General features: G+C 42.4%; 1 protein-coding gene across 5 annotated transcripts in view; it reads left to right on the top strand.

The window, feature by feature from the left end:
• Window positions 1-17,665, top strand: part of ankrd12 (ankyrin repeat domain 12) — a 203,614-nt gene that overhangs the window by 119,819 nt on the left and 66,130 nt on the right. For all 5 annotated transcript variants that reach the window (XM_085992374.1, XM_085992377.1, XM_085992373.1 and 2 more), the window contains one exon: window positions 3,880-4,027. In XM_085992374.1, coding sequence (XP_085848500.1) covers window positions 3,880-4,027 — 148 coding nt within the window. The remainder of the gene's footprint in view (window positions 1-3,879; window positions 4,028-17,665) is intronic.

Genomic DNA, 17,665 nt, shown 5'->3' with positions numbered 1-17,665 from the left:
GAACCTTCTCTGTTCCTGTGAAAGGCACACGCCTTTCTTTATAACTAACTTTTCATTCCTTGTATTCTAGTAAATCTTGGCTGTACACTTTACATAGCTCCGATGTCTTTTCCTTAATCAAGTGCTGAGAATTGCAAGAAATACTCCCAACTGTGGCTTAACAAATTCAACCCCATGTGCTTTCTTTTATATTGAATTCCCTGTATACAGAATCCTATTTGCTTTTTTTCATTTTTTTCCTCTTTTTAATCACTCACTCCCCTACACTCACTCTCACCAACAATATAGTTCCACCAGCGGAGTACTACAGGAAGAATTTCAACAACAACAACTTGCATTTATATAACATGGAAATTAATTACAATGATACCTCTTGACAAAAAATTGAATACCACAGCAGCAGTGGCACTTGCTATGCTGTCAGGCTGTTAAAACATTTTATTAAGTAAACCTTATCAAGTACCATGTATTATTCTGGAAGAATCTCTTTATTTGTCCTTAGTAAATCCATGAGATGTTGTTATAAGTACAGGAAGTCACCAATCTAGAACAAAACCCTTTTTCTCCCAAAGGATCTCTTTTAAAAAAATAAAAAAAAAAAAAGGAATCCAAGCAATTGGAGTCATGAGGGGGAAGGGGGGGTGGTGGGACCTCTCGATCTGGGTGTCCACATATTTAATATACTTGACTGTAATTACAGGTATCATTTTGTGATTAGACCATGCAGACACCAAGCAGGAAATTTGCATTCCTGTTTGTGGGCAATCACTGGGCCACCAGTGCAACAGTAGGGAACTGGAAGAAGCAATACTGGCCCCTTATATAATGCATTGGCCAATTCAAGCCAATCGTGGCATTGTTAATCAAGAACGCCCCACACCTACATGCTGGCATTCAAATGTCCTTTCCCAGGTAGGAAAGCCATCCCTAGGCGAATTGGACTTGAAAGTAGCAGGAAGGAAGCCATATTAAAAGGTCTATGTACCAGACAGCATAGTGAAAAGCACGCCAGCAAAATAGAAGACTACCCAATGCAGAGGCCAGTAATAGAATTTGTGAACACCTCATGCAAAAGAGGCAAAGACAAATGTCCCTTAATCCAACCTTCGCCACACACTAACTGCCTCCTATAGGGGGTTTTCAAAGAAGTTGATTAAGTTGGGTTGGAGAATTTGCCATTAGTTCACTTATAATGCAGAGTAATTTGGAATAGTTGAGGATTTTAATCAGAACGAGTAACATAGAAACATAGAAGATAGGAGCAGGAGTAGGTCATTCGGCCCTTCGAGCCTGTTCCGCCATTTAATGAGATCATGGCTGATCATCCAAATTCAGTACCCCGTCCCTGCTTTCTCCCCATATCCCTTGATCCCTTTAGCCTTAAGAAATATATCTTAACTCCTTCTTGAATATATTTAATGAATTGGCCTCAACTGCCTTCTGTGGTAGAGAATTCCACAGGTTCACCACTCTCTGGGTAAAGAAATTCCTCCTCATCTCCGTCCTAAATGTCTTACCCCTTATCATTAGACTGTGACCTCTGGTTCTGGACTCCCCCACCATTGGGAACATCCTTCCTGCATCTAGTCTGTCTAGTCCTGTTAGAATTTTATAAGTTTCAATGAGATCCCCTCTCATTCATCTAAACTCTAGTGAATATAAGCCCAATCGACCCAATCTCTTCTCATACGTCATTCCTGCCATCCCAGGTATCAGTCTGGTGAATCTTCGCTGCACTCTCTCCATGGCAACAACATCCTTCCTCAGATAAGGTGACCAAAACTGCACACAATACACAAGGTGTGGTCTCACCAAGGCCCTGTACAACTGCAGCAAGACATCCTTGTTCCTGTACTCTAATCCTCTCGCTATGAAGGCCAACATACCATTTGCCTTCTTAACTGCCTGCTGCATCTGCATGCTTACCTTCAGCGACTGGTGCACAAGGACACCCAGGTCTCGTTGCACTTCCCCTTCTCCCAATCTATTGCCGTTCAGATAATCTGTCTTCCTGTTTTTGCCACCGAAGTGGATAACCTCACATTTATCCACATTGGGCAGATGCATGGCAAATGCAGTATAATCACCCAACCTGTCCAAATCATACTGGAGTTTCTCTGCATCCTCCTCACAGCACACACGCCCACCCAGCTTTGTGTCATCTGCAAACTTGGAGATATTACATCTAGTTCCCTCGTCTAGGGTCTTAGCACCGATCCCTGCGGTACCCCACTAGTCACTGCCTGCCACTCAGAAAAAGACCCATTTATTCCAACTCTTTGCTTCCTGTCTGCCAACCAGTTCTCTATCCAAGACAGTACCTTACCCCCAATCCCGTGTACTTTAACTTTGCACGCTAACCTCTTATGCAGGACCTTATCGAAAGCTTTCTGAAAGTCCAAATACACCACAGCCACTGGTTCTCCCTTATCTGTTCTGCCAGTTACATCCTCAAAAAATTCCAGTAGATTAGTCAAGCACGATTTACCTTTTGTAAATCCATGTTGACTTTGTCCGATCCTGTCACTGTTTTCCAAGTGCTCTGCTATTACATCTTTTATTGTGGACTCTAACATTTTCCCCACTACCGATGTCAGACTTATAATTCCCAGTTTTCTCTCTACCACCTTTTTTAAATAGTGGGGTTACATTAGCTATCCTCCAATCCATGGGAACTGTTCCAGAGTCTATAGAATTTTGGAAGATGACCAGCAATGCATCTACTATTTCTAGGACCACTTCCTTAAGTACCCTAGGATGTAGATTATCAGGCCCTGGGGATTTATCGGCCTTCAATCCCGTCAATTTCCCTAATACCATTTCCCTACAAATACTGATTTCATTCAATTCCTCCCTCTCATTAGACCCTATGTTCCCCGACATCTCTGGGAGGTTTTGTGTCCTCCTTTCTGAAGACAACCAATGTATGTATTTAATTGCTCTGCCATTTATTTGTTCCCCATTATAAATTCCCCTGATTCTGACTGCAAGGGACCTATGCTTGACTTCACCAATCTTTTGCTCTTCACATATCTATAGAAGCTTTTACCGTCAGTTTTTATGTTCCCTGCAAGCTTACTCTCATAATCTATTTCCCCCCTCTTAATTAATCCCTTTGTCCTCCTTTGCTGAATCCTAAACTGCTCCCAATCCTCAAGTTTGCTGCTTTTTCTGGCCAAATTATATGTCCTCTCCTTGGATCTTATGCTATCCCTAATTTCCCTTGTTAGCCATGGTTGAGTCACCTTTTTTGTTTTATTTTTATGCCAAACGGGGATGAACAAATTCTGTAGTTCATCCATGCGATCTTTAAATGTTTGCCATTGCCTATTCACCGTCAACCCTTTAAGTAACGTTCCCCAATCCATCCTAGCCAACTCGCGCCTCATACCATCGTAGTTTCCTTTATTTAAATTCAGGACCCTAGTCTCTGAGTCAACTACTTCACTCTCCATCTTAATGAAGAATTCTACCATATTATGATCGCTCCTCCCCAAGGGGCCTCGCACAACAGGATTGCTAATTAATCCTTTCTCATTACATAATACCCAGTCTAAGATGGCCTGATCTCTAGTTGGTTCCTCGACAGATTGGTCCAGGAAACCATCCCGTATACACTCTAGGTATTCCTCCTCCACAGTATATTGTTACTAATTTGGTTAGATTAAAGTCACCCATGATAACTGCTGTACCCTTATTGCATGCGTCTCTAATTTCCCGTTTAATTCCATCCCCAACCTCCGCATTCCCAGAGAGAGCAGTTTTTATCCTTCATATTATTTCTATCCCCATAAAGTTTAAATTTCCATAGCATTTGATGAACAAGACTGTCGCTTGTTGATATTCTGCTATTAATATCTTTATCTTATCTCTTTTTAGAATAAAGAGAAGGTTTCATCCTACAACAGGACACCTAAAATAGACCGCAGTGAATTGGAAAAAGAAGTGAAAGAGAAAGCTTCTATGAAACGTAAACTTCCTTTCACTGTTAGTCCATCTAGGAGTGAGCAGAGGGAATCCGAGACAGGTAAATCAATCCCTTTTAAACTGTTTGATGAAGGAATGTGATGATTTAAATTATTATACCTCAGAATTTTTGTGTACTGTGAAGAATAGAAAAAACATCCAGTTATGTTTGTGGACACACAGCTTAGGAACAGAGCAATGTAAAGTACTGGAAAAGAGTTTAGTCCATGTGGCCAGCCCCAAAATTCTAAACAGTATTTCACTACTTATAATCTGTCTAATGATTTTCCAGCCAAATGCACAACTGCCTCCCTCTTATAAGAAGTGATGTATGCACTCTTGATTGCCTCCCAAATATTCACCACACTCTTGTGTGAAATAGTTGAATCTGATCTATGCATTCAGCTTCCCTCTCCTGAACTTCATCTCTTTCCCCCCTCCCCATTGTCATTCGTGGGCCCATGGTAGATTGTAGATTTTCTGTGTATTGGTATATACCTGCAAGTTATACCTACAAACAAACAAAAATTGTGTTTGTGTACAGCTACAACAATGACTTGCATTTATATAACACCTGTAGAAAAACGTCTCAAAGCACTCCACCGAGGCGTAATCAAAAATATAGTACCTTATTGTGTCCTCGGTGTCTTCCAGCATGTGGAAACACTGTTCTGATTCCATGGTAATTTGTGTGTTCAACAGGCAACTAAACAGGACTCATTTAGCAATAAATGGATATTTAAAGAATGAATCTATTTATCCATGCTGTTTTCAAAAAGGTGTAACATTTTCATTTTTTACATTTGTTTGAACATTTTTCTTTTAGCACTGCTAAAAGCATATGAAGAACTATTTGAGAAATTACTAATGTGACCGTATGAATGCATTAATGCAATAAAGAACTCATTTGCAATTTCTTTCAGAAAGAATGTTGTAACTACTGAGGTAGCTACAATTACTTATGGTTGTCATCTTCTGGAATGCAAAATAACCAGACCCGAAAGGGATTGTGGTTTGGGGAGGTGTAAACATTTTTTCTTTCCGGCACAACAATTGCAGCTTAATCCTTGGAAGTTTATCAAAGTACAGATCTGCCTAAAAATCTTCATGTAAAAACTTTATCTTAATAATGTTAACATCATTATCAACCATCGATTTTTCAGCACATACCACCTTATGAACTCACTTCACAAAATATTATTTTCACTCTCATGGTTATTTTATTAGCAAATTCTACTGAGGTTATCATTGCCAACTATTTTATGTCTGTAATTTAATAGCAATTTGAACAGGATTTATAATCCAGTAGTCAATCATGTTTGACATTTCAGTCTGGTAGAGACGGGAGAATATATGCGTGACCCAACATATTATGCACTGAACCATGAGTGAGATATTAATGGTAATGTGTAGCCTAAACTGTAATGTATAGAAAGCAGGGAGTTTTTATAATGTGCATACTAGTGTATATAATCTCAATCTTCAATATATAATTAAAGGTTTTGCATCCATATAGCAAAAAATGACTATAGTTTGTGGGGAAATGTGTGCCATGCCCATAGGGTGGGAGTCAAGGTGATTGGCTCAAATGTCTGATTCATTTGTTTTTTAAACTCCTAGATTTGTGAAACTAATTTTACACTAGCCAATGAACAATTTGCAAACCCCACAAAGCAACCAATAAAATTGCTGTCATTTATTTCCCATACAGTTTTGACCGTCCACATTGGTTCCCACCTCACTCAGTTAGATAACCCACAAGTAAAATTTTAAACACAAGTATTAAAAACAAAAATTGCTAAAGTTACCCATGATGTGTTAGAAATGCCTTCACTGTGCACCTCTCCTGCACATGCACAAGCACACAGAAATGCCCCTCTCTCAGGGCCTCAGGCATGCCTTCTGGTCTATTTCATAGAATCATAGAATAGTACAGCACAGAAGGAGACCATTCAGCCCATTGATTCTGCGCCGGCTCTTTGAGGATTGGGAGCAGTTTAGAGTTCAGCAAAAAAGGACCAAGAGATTGATTAAGAGGGGAAAAATAGAATGAGAGTAAACTTGCAAGGAACATAAAAGCAGATTATAAAAGCTTCTACAAGTATGTAAAAAGAAAAAGATTAGTGAAGACAAATGTAGGTCCCTTACAGTCAGAAATGGGAGAATTTATAATGGGGAACAAGGAAATGGCAGAGCAATTAAACAAATACTTGGTTCTGTCTTCAAGGAAGAGACACAAATAACTTCCCAGAAATGCTAGGGAACCAAGGGTCTAGTGAGAAGGAGGAATTAAAGGAAATTAGTATTAGTAAAAACATAGTGCTGGAGAAATTAATGGGACTGAAAGTTGATAAATCCCCAGGGCCTGATAATTTGCATCCCAGAGTACTGAAAGAGGTAGCCATGAAAATAGTGGATGCATTGGTCGGAACTCCGAACCATCGTTAACACCTTCACCGAAGCGTACGAGAGCACGGGCCTTACACTAAACATCCGTAAAACAAAGGTCATCTACCAACCTGCCTGCCAATTATCAAAATCCATGACAAGGCCTTGGACAACGTAGACCACTTTCCATACCTCGGGAGCCTACTGTCAACAAGGGCAGACGTCAATGACTAAGTCCAACACTGCTTTCAGTGTGCCAGTGCAGCCTTCAGTCGCCTGAGGAAGAGAGTGTTTGAAGACCAGGACCGCAAACCCGGCACCAAGCTCATGGTCTACAGAGCAGCAGTAATACCTGCCCTCCTGTATGCCTCAGAGACATGGACCATGTACAGCAGGCACCTCAAAGCACTGGAGAGGTACCACCAATGCTGCCTCCGCAAGATCCTGCAAATCCATTGGCAGGATAGGCGCACCAATGTCCGTGTTCTCGCTCAGGCCAACATCCCCAGCATCCAAGCTTTGACCACGCTCGATCAGCTCCGATGGACGGGTCACATTGTCCGCATGCCCGATACGAGACTCCCAAAACAAGCACTGTACTCTGAGCTCCGACACGGCAAGAGAGCCCCAGGTGAGCAGAGGAAACGCTTCGAGGACACCCTCAAAGCCTCCTTGAGAAAGTGTAACATCCCCACCGATACCTGGGAATCCCTGGCCCAAGACTGCACAAAGTGGAGGAGAAGCATCCGGGAAGGCGCCGAATACCTCGAGTCTCTTCGTCAGGAGCAAGCGGAAGCCAGGCGGAAGGAGCGCACGTCAACCCAAGCACCCCACCCACCCGCCCTTTCAACCACCATCTGTCCCACCTGTGGCAGAGACTGTAGGTCCCGCATTGGACTCATCAGTCACCTGAGAACTCAATTTTAATGTGGAAGCAAGTCATCCTCGGCTGCGAGGGACTGCCTAAGAAGGAAGGGATGCATTGGCTGTCATCTTCCAAAATTCTATAGATTATGGAACAGTTCCTGCAGATTGGAGGGTGGCAAACGTAACCTCACTATTTAAAGAAGGAAGGAAGAGAGAAAACCAGGAACTACAGACCAGCTAGCCTAACATCAGTAGTAGGGAAAACGCTAGAGTCTATTATAAAGGATGTGATAACAGGACACTTAGAAAATATCAACGGGATTCGACAAAGTCAATATAGATTTATGAAAGGGAAATCGTGTTTGACAAACCTACTGGAGTTTTTTGAGGATGTAACTGGTAGAATAGATAAGGGAGAACCAGTGGATGTGGTGTATTTGGATTTTCAGAAGGCCTTTGATAAAGTCTCATAAGAGGTTAGTGAGCAAAATTAAAGCACATGGGATTGGGGGTAATATACTGGCATGGATTGAAAATTGGTTAACAGACAGGAAATAGAGAATAGGAATAAATGGGTCTTTTTCGGGGTGGCAGGCAGTGACTAGTGGGGTACTGCAGGGATCAGTGCTTGGGCCCCAGCTATTCATATATATATATATATATATATATCAATGCGACACGAAACTAGGTGGGGTTGTGAGGAGGATGCAAAGAGGCTTCAAGGTGATTTAGACAAGTTGAGTGAGTGGGCAAATGCAGGATAACGTGGATAAATGTGAAGTTATCCACTTTGGTAGGAAAAACAGAAAGGCAGAGTATTATTTAAATGGTGATAGATTGGGAAATGCTGATGTACAGAGGGACCTGGGTGTCCTTGTACACCAGTCACTGAAAGTAAACATGCAGGTGCAGCAAGCAGTTCGGAAGACAAATGGTATGTTGGCCTTCATTGCAAGAGGATTTGAGTACAGAAGCAAGGATGTCTTGCTACAGTTGTACAGGGCCTAGGTGAGACCACACCTGGAGTACTGTGAAGTTTTGGTCTCTTTACCTTAAAAAAGGATATGCTTGCCATAGAGGGAGTGCAGTGAAGGTTCACCAGACTGATTCCTGGGATGGCCGGACTGTCGTATGAGGAGAGATTGGGTCGACTAGGCCTGTACTCACTAGAGTTTAGAAGAATGAGAGGGGATCTCATTGAAATGTATAAAATTCTGACCGGGCTAGACAGACTGGATGCAGGGAAGATGTTTCCCCTGGCTCGGGGTGGTGGTGGTGGGGGGTCTAGAACGAGGGGTCACAGTCTCAAGATACGGGGTAGGACATTTAGGACTGAGATGAGGAGAAATTTCTTCACTCAGTGGGTGGTGAACCTGTGGAATTCTCTACCACAGAAGGCTGTGGAGGCCAAGTCACTGAATATATTTAAGAAGGAGATAGATAGATTTCTAGACACAAGGCATCAAGGGGTGTGGGGAGAGAGCAGGAATATGGTATTGAGATAGAGGATCAGCCATGATCACATTGAATGGCGGAGCAGGCTCGAGGTGCCGCATGGCCTACTCTTATTTTTCTATGTTTCAAAGAGCAATCCATTTTGTTCCACTCCCCTGCTCTTTCCCCATATCCCTGTAATTTTTTTCTCTTTCAGGTGTTTATCCAATTCTGTTTTGAAGGCTACTATTGAATCTGTATCCACCACCCTATCGGTCATGCATTCCAAATCGTTACTTGTACTTCTCGCAATCTAGTATACTGTATTCGCTGCTCACGATGCGGTCTCCTCTACATTGGGGAGACCAAACGCAGATTGGGTGACCGCTTTGCGGAACACCTCCGTTCAGTCCGTGAGGGTGACCCCGAGCTTCCGGTCGCCTGTCATTTTAATCACCGCTCCATTCCCACTCGGACCTCACCGTCCTTGGCCTCTTGTATTGTTCCACGGAAGCTCAACGTAAACTCGAGGAACAGCACCTCATCTTCCGATTAGGCAGTCTGCAGCCTTCCGGACTCAATATCGAGTTCAACAATTTCAGATCATAGCTCGGCCCCCATTTCATTTTCTCTTGTAATTGTTCCACTCCTTTTCCCCCCCCCCCCCCCCCCTTTTCCTTTTGTTTCTCTCTCACACCTGGCAGCTATCTTTTGCCCTGCCAGTACACTTTACACCTAATCCCAGCCTATTACCATCTCGTCTAGCTTCTAATCTCTTTTACTTCTTTTGTTTCTTTTATTCTTTTGTCCGATCGCAGCCCTGCCTCCGATCTAGTTTCTTTTCTTTCCAGTTTTGAAGAAGGGTCCAACCCGAAACGTCAACTCAAATTTCTCTCCACGGATGTTGCCTGACCTGCTGAGTTTTTCCAGCATTTTCTGTTGTTATTCCAAATCGTAACTACTCGTTCCGTAAAGAAAAATGTTTTTCCTCATGTCGCCTCTGGTTCTTTGGACAATCGCCTTAAATCTGTGCCCTCTAGTTATTGACCCATCAGCCATTGGAAACAGTTTTTCTCTATTTACTCTATCCCTTCATGATTTTAAACACCTCTATCAAATCTCCTCTTAGCCTCCTCTGCTCGAAGGAGAGCAACCAGCTTCTCTAATCTATCCACGTAGCTGTAATCCCTCATCCCTGGCACCATTCTAGTAAATCACTTCTGTACCCTCCCATAAAGCCTTCACATCCTTCCTAAAGTGTGGTTCCCAGAATTGGACACACTACTCCAGCTGGGGCCGAACTAGTGTTTTATATAGGTTTAGCATAACTTCCTGGCTTTTGTACTCTATGCCTCTATTTATAAAGCCCAGGATCCCATATGCTTTATTAACTGTTTTAACCTGTCCTACCACCTTCAAATATTTGTGCACAAACACCCCAGGTCTCTGTTCTTGCACCCCCTTTAAAATTATACCATTTAGCTTGTATTGTCTCTCCTCATTCTTCCTACCTACCAAAATGTATCACCTCTCGCTTTTCTGCGTTGAATTTCATCTGCCATGTGTCCACTCATTCCACCAGCCCGTCTGTCCCCTTGAAGTCTATTACTATCTTCTTCACTGTTTACTACACTTCCAAGTTTTGCGTCATTTCCAATTTTGAAATTGTGCCCTGTACCCCAAAGTCTAAGACATTAATGTATCGCAGTGGTCCTAGTACTGAACCTTGAGGAACTTCACTGTATAGCACCCTCCAGTCTGGAAAAACAGCCATTCACCACAGCTGTCTGTTTTCTATCCCTTAGTCAATCTTGTATCCTTTCTGCTACTGCCCCTTTTATCCCTTGGGCTTCAATTTTGCTAGCAAGCCTAAAATGTGGTATTTTACCAACTGCCTCTTGAAAGTTCATATACACCCTCATCCACCCTCTGTTACTTCATCAAAAAAACCTCAATCAAGTTAGTCAAACATAATTTGCCCTTATCAAATTCGTGCTGGCTCTCCTTTATTATTCCATACTTATCCAAATGGCTGTTAATTTTCTCCCGAATTATTGTTTCTAAAAGTTTCCCCACCATTGACGATAAATCTGACTGGCCTGTAATTGCCAGGTTTATCCTTCTCCCCTTTTTGAACAAGGGTGTAACATTTGCAATCCTCCAGTACTCTGGCAACACCCTTGTGTCTAAGGAGGATTGGAAGATTCCACAATTTTTACCCTTTCCCCCCCCCCCCCCCCCCCCCTCAACCTAGGAAAATTCCATCCGGACCTGGTAACTTATCCACTTTAAATACTGACAGCCTTTCTAGTACCTCCCCTTTATCCATTTTTATCTCATCCAATATCCAGGCAACCTCCTCGTTTGCCAATGTCCCCTTCTTTGGTAAACTCCGATGCAAAGTACTCACTTAGTACCTCAGCCATCCCTTTTGACTCCGCCAAAAGATCTCCCTTTTGGTCCCTCATCGGCCCCACCACTCCTACAGCAACTTTTTTACTGTTAATGTGTATAGAAGACCTTTGGATCCCCTTTTATGTTAGTCATCAATCTATTCTCGTACTGTTCCTCTTATTTCCTTTTTCACTTCTCTGTACTGTTTATATTTAGCCTGATTCTCCCTTGTATTATCAGGCTAACATCTGTCATATGCCCCTTTTTACTGCTTCGTCCTACTCTCTTAACTCCTTTGTCATCCAGGAAACTCTTGCTTTGGTTGTCCTCCCCTTCCCCCTTGTGAGAATGTACCTAGACTGTACCCGAACCATCTCCTCTTTAAAGGCTGCCCATTGCGCCATTACTTTTCTGCCTGCCAGTCTTTGACTCCAATTTACCTGGGCCAGATCCCTCCTCAATTTGCTGAAATTAGCCCCCCTCCTGTTAAGTATTTTTATTCTGATTGCTCCTTGTCCTTCTCCATAACTAATCTAAACCTTACGATATTATGATCACTGTTCCCGAGATGCTTCCCAACTGACATTCTCCACTTGAACCACTTCATTTCCCAGGACTAGATCCAGCAATGCCTCCTTCCTTGTTGGGCAGAAAACATACAGATCAAGAAAATTCTCCTGAACACACTTCAGAAATTCCTCCCTTTTCTCTACCCTTAACACAATCACTGCCCCATTCAATATTGAGGTAGTTAAAGTCTCCCATTATCACTACTCTTTAGTTCTTGCACCTCTCCGTAATTTCTTTGCAAATCTGCTCCTCCATCTCCATCCCACTATTTGGTGGCCTATAAAATACACCAAGTAGTGTAATAGCTCCTTTATTGTTTCTTAACTCCAACCAAATATATTTTGTCTGTCAAGGACATTCTCTCTAGCACTGTAATATTTTCCTTAATCAAAACTGCTTCCACTGCTTTTTTTTTCCCTTCCCTGTCTTTTCTGAATAACTTGTACCCAGGAATATTAAGCAGCCAATCCTCCCTTTTTTGAGCCAGGTCTTCGTTATTGCCACGACATTATATTCCCATGTGAATATTTGCACCTGCAGCCCACCAACTTTATGCACATGCACTCAAACCTAACTTTAGATCTCTTTGTATTTTCTATGATCCCACCTAATTCTGTATTATTTCTAACTGTAACTGTCTCTCCCAGTCCTCTGCGCAGCTTGTTAAAAGGCAGATTAGTATACTGACCGATCACTAAATATTAAATGTTGCCAATGCAAACAACCAACGTGTCTCAGTCGCCACTTTTATTTTTTAAACTACTAAATTAAGGCAGCAGATGTTATGTCCAGCAGTGCCCTTGACCTTTTATGAAGTTCCAGTTCAATGAAACCTGTAAATGGGGATAGTGTACAATGATGATCACTTGTCGTCCTGATACTAAACCAGAATTTTGTGAAGTCATGTCAGGTGATGTTCTGCACAAAATGTTTGTCCAGGGTTGTGTTTAATCAGCAGTTGAAAGCCTACACTGTGACATGTTGAAGGCTGCGAAGGTCACAGAACTCATTGTTTTCATGGGAGAACTAACTTTTAGCATAGAACTAAAGGATGACTACAGCATTTAGCTAGACTAAAAATTAAAAGGAACTTGTTTTGCCACAGAATAGACTCAACTAATGCAATTAGTTACTCTGACAGACTCCTTTTCCAAAAAGAAAGTGGAGACATATCCATTTAAGAACAAATGGACAATTGTAAGAATAAACATAGCTGTGCTCCGGTTTCCTCCCACAGTCCAAAGATGTGCGGGTTACGTTGATTGGCTATGATAAATTGACCCTTAGTGTTAGGGGGATTAAATACGTGGGGTTACGGGGATCGGGTGGGATATGTGTCGATGGGCCGAAATGGCCTCTATCTGCACTGTGGGGTTTCTGTGATTCTGTGACTTACCTATATGCTGGGAGGAGCACCCAAGTTTGGAATAGGGGCCACCAATATTGTATGTTCCCCTTGTCCTTACCTTTCACCCCACCAGCCTCCACATTCAACCGATCATTTTCCGCCACCTCCAGTGTGATCCCACCACCAAACACATCTTCCCCTCACCTCCCCTTTCAGCATTCCGAAGGGACCGTTCCCTCCGCGACACCCTGGTCCACTCCTCTATCACCCCCAACACCCCTTTCCCTACACCCGGCAATTTCCCGTGCAAGCGCAGGAGATGCAACACCTGCCCTTATACCTGCCCACTGTCCAGGGCCCCAAACACCCCTTCCAAGTGAAACAGCGATTTACTTGTACTTCTTGCAATTTAGTATACAGTATTCGCTGCTCACGATGTGGTCTCCTCTACATTGGGGAGACCAAACGCAGATCGGGTGACCGCTTGCGGAACACCTCCGTTCAGTCCGTAAGGAGGACCCCGAGCTTCCGGTCGCTTGTCACTTTAATTCACCGCTCCACCCCCACTCAGACCTCACCGTCCTCGGTCTCTTACACTGTTCCACTGAAGCTCAGTGTAAGCTCGAGGAACAGGACCTCATCTTTCGATTAGGCACTTTACAGCCTTCTGGACTCGACAGAGTTCAACAATTTCAGATCATAACCTCGGCCCCTATCCTATATATTTTTTATCCACTCTTTTTTTTCTTCTCTCCCACATGGCAGCTGTCTTTCATTCTGCCAGCGCAATTCACACATTATCTAGAGCCATCTTCTGTTTCTTAACCTGTCCCATTACCATCTCCTTTTGCCTTGAATATCTCTTAATGTCTCTTAACCTCTCTTGTCTTCTATCCTATCACAGACCTTCCCTTTTGTTCTTTCATCCCCTCCCCCCTTTCCCAGCCCCTACACTCGCTTAAGAATCTGTTCCATTTCCTGCTTTTTTCCAGTTCTGACAAAAGGTCATCGACCTGAAACGTTAACACTGTTTCTCTCTTCACAGATGCTGCCTGACCTGCTGAGTATCTCCAGCATTTTCTGTTTTTATTTCAGATTTCCAGCATTTGCAGTATTTTCTTTTTGTATGTTTTAGAGTTGCTTAGATATTCTGGACTTTTCCTTAGCTATCTACTGGGGAGTTGAGAAATTTTTGTGTAGCCTCTATTTGCCTGTCTTGCCAGAAGATTAAATACATTGGGAAGGTCCATAACGGTGTAAATTTTGCATGGTCTTTTGTAAGGAGTTGGAACAAGGGAGAAAATTCCCTGTTTCGTACACTTTTTTTTAACCTTAATAAGGCTGCCATTTTAAATGTGAAAGATGTGCAGTTTAACCCTATTTTAGAGACTGTCCATGGCATAGTATAGGATACAGACTTGCTGTGCTGTCATATCTGTGAACTACAGTTGATTTGGAATAGATGGGCCAGTTTTGTTAGTGGTTTAAAGAAATATGAAAATAATTAAACATCCATACAGTAAGGTACAGTTCAATCTCATCTAGAAATAAAGCAATTGAGAAACTTGGGCAGGAAACACTGGTGGGGGAGGCAAAATACATCAGAGGGAGATCATTATAAATAAAAGGTAAACATAAAAGAATGTTTGAATAGGTGCCAAAAGAACCTTCAGAGCAATGCCTTGCAGGAGCTTATCCTCTAATGTTGATTGAAAAGTACTTCCTCCATATTTAATTTCAGTAAAAACAATTTGTTCACTTGACATTTTAACAAACAGTTACTGCGCTCATGTTTGGCAGGGAAACCATCTTGGTGCAGTTTCTGTGACTAGGCTCTGAAACCTTGATTCTCAACTTGTGCGACGGTTACAGTTGCTAAATGTGTTTCACAAAAATGATAAAGCTTGAAAATCTTAGTTCAGAAATTTCTGTATTAATAAGCAAAGATGTGGTAAAATCTATATAGTGAGATCAATGCAACCAGAATTAGTCAAGTACAGTTTGGTTGAAGCATGCTGTGAAAAGTAGAAAACATCTTTTTTTGTGGGGGGAAGTGGGTACTTATTAAGGTGAGGGGTGTTAATCTTAGTAATTATATAATTTTCCACCTTTGAGCACCCAGAATTAGTATCACTTGTTATTACAGTACATCAAGTATAGCTTTAGCCACATATGGGGGTCCTTTTAAGACCAGGCACATATGGCAAGGAGCTTCGCCTGCTGGCTGTGCATATTAGAAATTCAGGCACATGTGCATGATTTTCCAACCACTTAATTACAGTATCGGGAAAACCATGCATAGAATGTTCCAAAATTTCTGATGTACACTCCCAGCCAGCGTAGCTTCCTACTGGAAGTGCAGTCATAAAGTTACACCTGTGTCTCCAAAATTTCTTTTTTTCTTTTTATATCTCCTTCTTCCACTCTTAAAATAATTTGAATTTTGAAGTGAAATTCAACAAGTTATTGGGGAAAATGTATTCTCTGACCCAAGTTAATGCATACAATTTATTAAATATGTTCAGTTTTTCAGATGGGTCGCTATATTAAAACGAACATCTCTTTACAAAGTACTGGATGTGAAATGAAATGTCTTTGTTTTGCTCCATTACAAGCTGTGTTTTAACAATATGACAATGATTGATTGAAATGTTTGATATTTATAGCTTGTCAGAAATCAGACTGGTGTAGCTCTATACATCAAATTTATTGTGAAAGTCATTCAATTTCCCCAAAAATACAATGCTTTTGACAGCCAATTGTTATGCTCTTAAATCGAGCTCCAATTAGAATTTTCCAAAGTCTAACCTTGCCTCCTCTGCAAATGTTGAACTCCAGCTCGCTCCTGACTTCAAGTCAGGACTGATTCAGAGGCAAACAAATCCAAGCAAACTGCTTTTGTGTAATATCTGATTATATGCAGATTTATAGTGTTATATTGTTCAGCAAAATAAAAATAACTAAATTGCAGCAATGTAGTTGCCTTCCTGGCTTAATTAGGAAGCTGTACTGTGCTTAACTGAAACCTGCTTATGAGACTGTATACTACTAGAGAATGCTACAAGAGTCCTGATAGCTAAATGACAATGATGGGGTGGGGGCAATGTTGTGAGGTGAAACTATCATCACTATCTAGGTAATGGTTAGGATGTGGGGTTTAAAATTCAGCTTGGTTTTAACATTGAGTTGAATAGGACACGAAGATTGTCAATAGTCTGGTTAAGCCTGAGAGTGTAGGCAGGGAGGGGGCTGGAGTCTGTAGCAGGAGTCAAAGAAGCTGTCCTTGTTCTTACTGATGAGCAGGAAAGAATTGTGACTAATCTAGGACAAGCAGTCTGATAAAACTGAGGCAATCAAGTGGGCGAGAAAAGTGGTGGAGATGATACCAATCGACTGCAACAGGACATAGAAAGGCGGGCAGACAAGTGGCAGATGGAATTTAATACAGGGAAGTGTCAGGTGATGCATTTTGGCAGAAGGAACAGGGAGAGGCAATATACACTTAATGGCACCGTTTTAAAGAGTGTACAGGGACAGAGGGACCTAGGAGTTAATGTGCATAGGTCCCTGAAGGTGGCAGGACATAGTGAGAGAGTGGTTAGCAAACCATATGGGATTTTGGGCTTCATAAATAGAGGTATTGAGTACAAAAGTAGAGAAGTTATGCTGAACCTTTATAAAGCGCTGGTTAGGCCACAACTGGAGTATTGCATCCAGTTCTGGTCACCACACTTTAGGAAGGATGTGAAGGCACTTGAGAGGGTGCAGAGGAGATTTACCAGAATGGTTCTGGGGATGGGGGATCTTTGCTACAAAGACAGGTTGGAGAAGCTGGATTTGTTTTCATTAGAGCAAAGGAGGTTGAGGGGTGATTTGATAGAGGTGTACAAGATTTTGGTAGGTTTGGATAGGCTAGACAGGAATAGACTTCCCACTAGTTGATGGTACAAGGACTAGGGGACACAGATTTAAGATTTTGGACAAGAGATACAGGAGGATGTGAGGAAAAACCTTTTTACGCAGTGAGTGGCGAGGACCTGCCGACTGAAGTGGTGGAAGCGGAGACACTTGGGGAGAAATTCAGTATCGCCCCATTTGGGGTGCAATTATCGGCCGGGCGCAAAGGTTAACTTGGCTTTTATCGCCCCCGGAGATGATTGGAGCGCTAAATCAGGCGCTACACACCCGTCTTAAGGCACAAAGGCCGTAGAGCGAGGCGTTGACGAAGCTCATGTGATGTCAGTCAACAATGGAACACAGACACAATGGCGCCGGCCAGTTCTTAAAGAGGAGGGTCAATCTTGCTCTCCATCCACACCCTGCTCATTGCAGCCTTAAATCTCGACCTGGAGAGACCTGTACATCAAATCTGTTGGAAAGAACAATGGAGAGGCCCAGGGAAAGAGCTCAGAGTGCAGCCCCCATAGTCTCTTCTAAATCGATGCAAGGAAGATCAAATCAGAAAGAACCTGTAAAGTGCTGCTCAGTACCCAAAACTCCTCAACACAGCTTTGAATATCTCCTGCAGTGTTTCTCTCACTCAGGTACAAAAATTTCGCCGACAAAAAAGGCAGGATGCGGTCGCCTTTAAATAGTGCTCCCCCAGTCCCTTCCCGACTGCAAAACCCTCTGGATTGCTCTACAGAGAGCCGGCACGGACTCAATGGGCCAAATGGCCTCCTGTGCTGTTATGACTCT

Source organism: Somniosus microcephalus, chromosome 7 (assembly GCF_052327205.1).
Source record: "Somniosus microcephalus isolate GS21.2 chromosome 7, FLI_Smic_1.0, whole genome shotgun sequence".
Lineage (NCBI taxonomy): Eukaryota > Metazoa > Chordata > Chondrichthyes > Squaliformes > Somniosidae > Somniosus > Somniosus microcephalus.
This window is presented reverse-complemented; position numbering and strand designations above follow the sequence as displayed.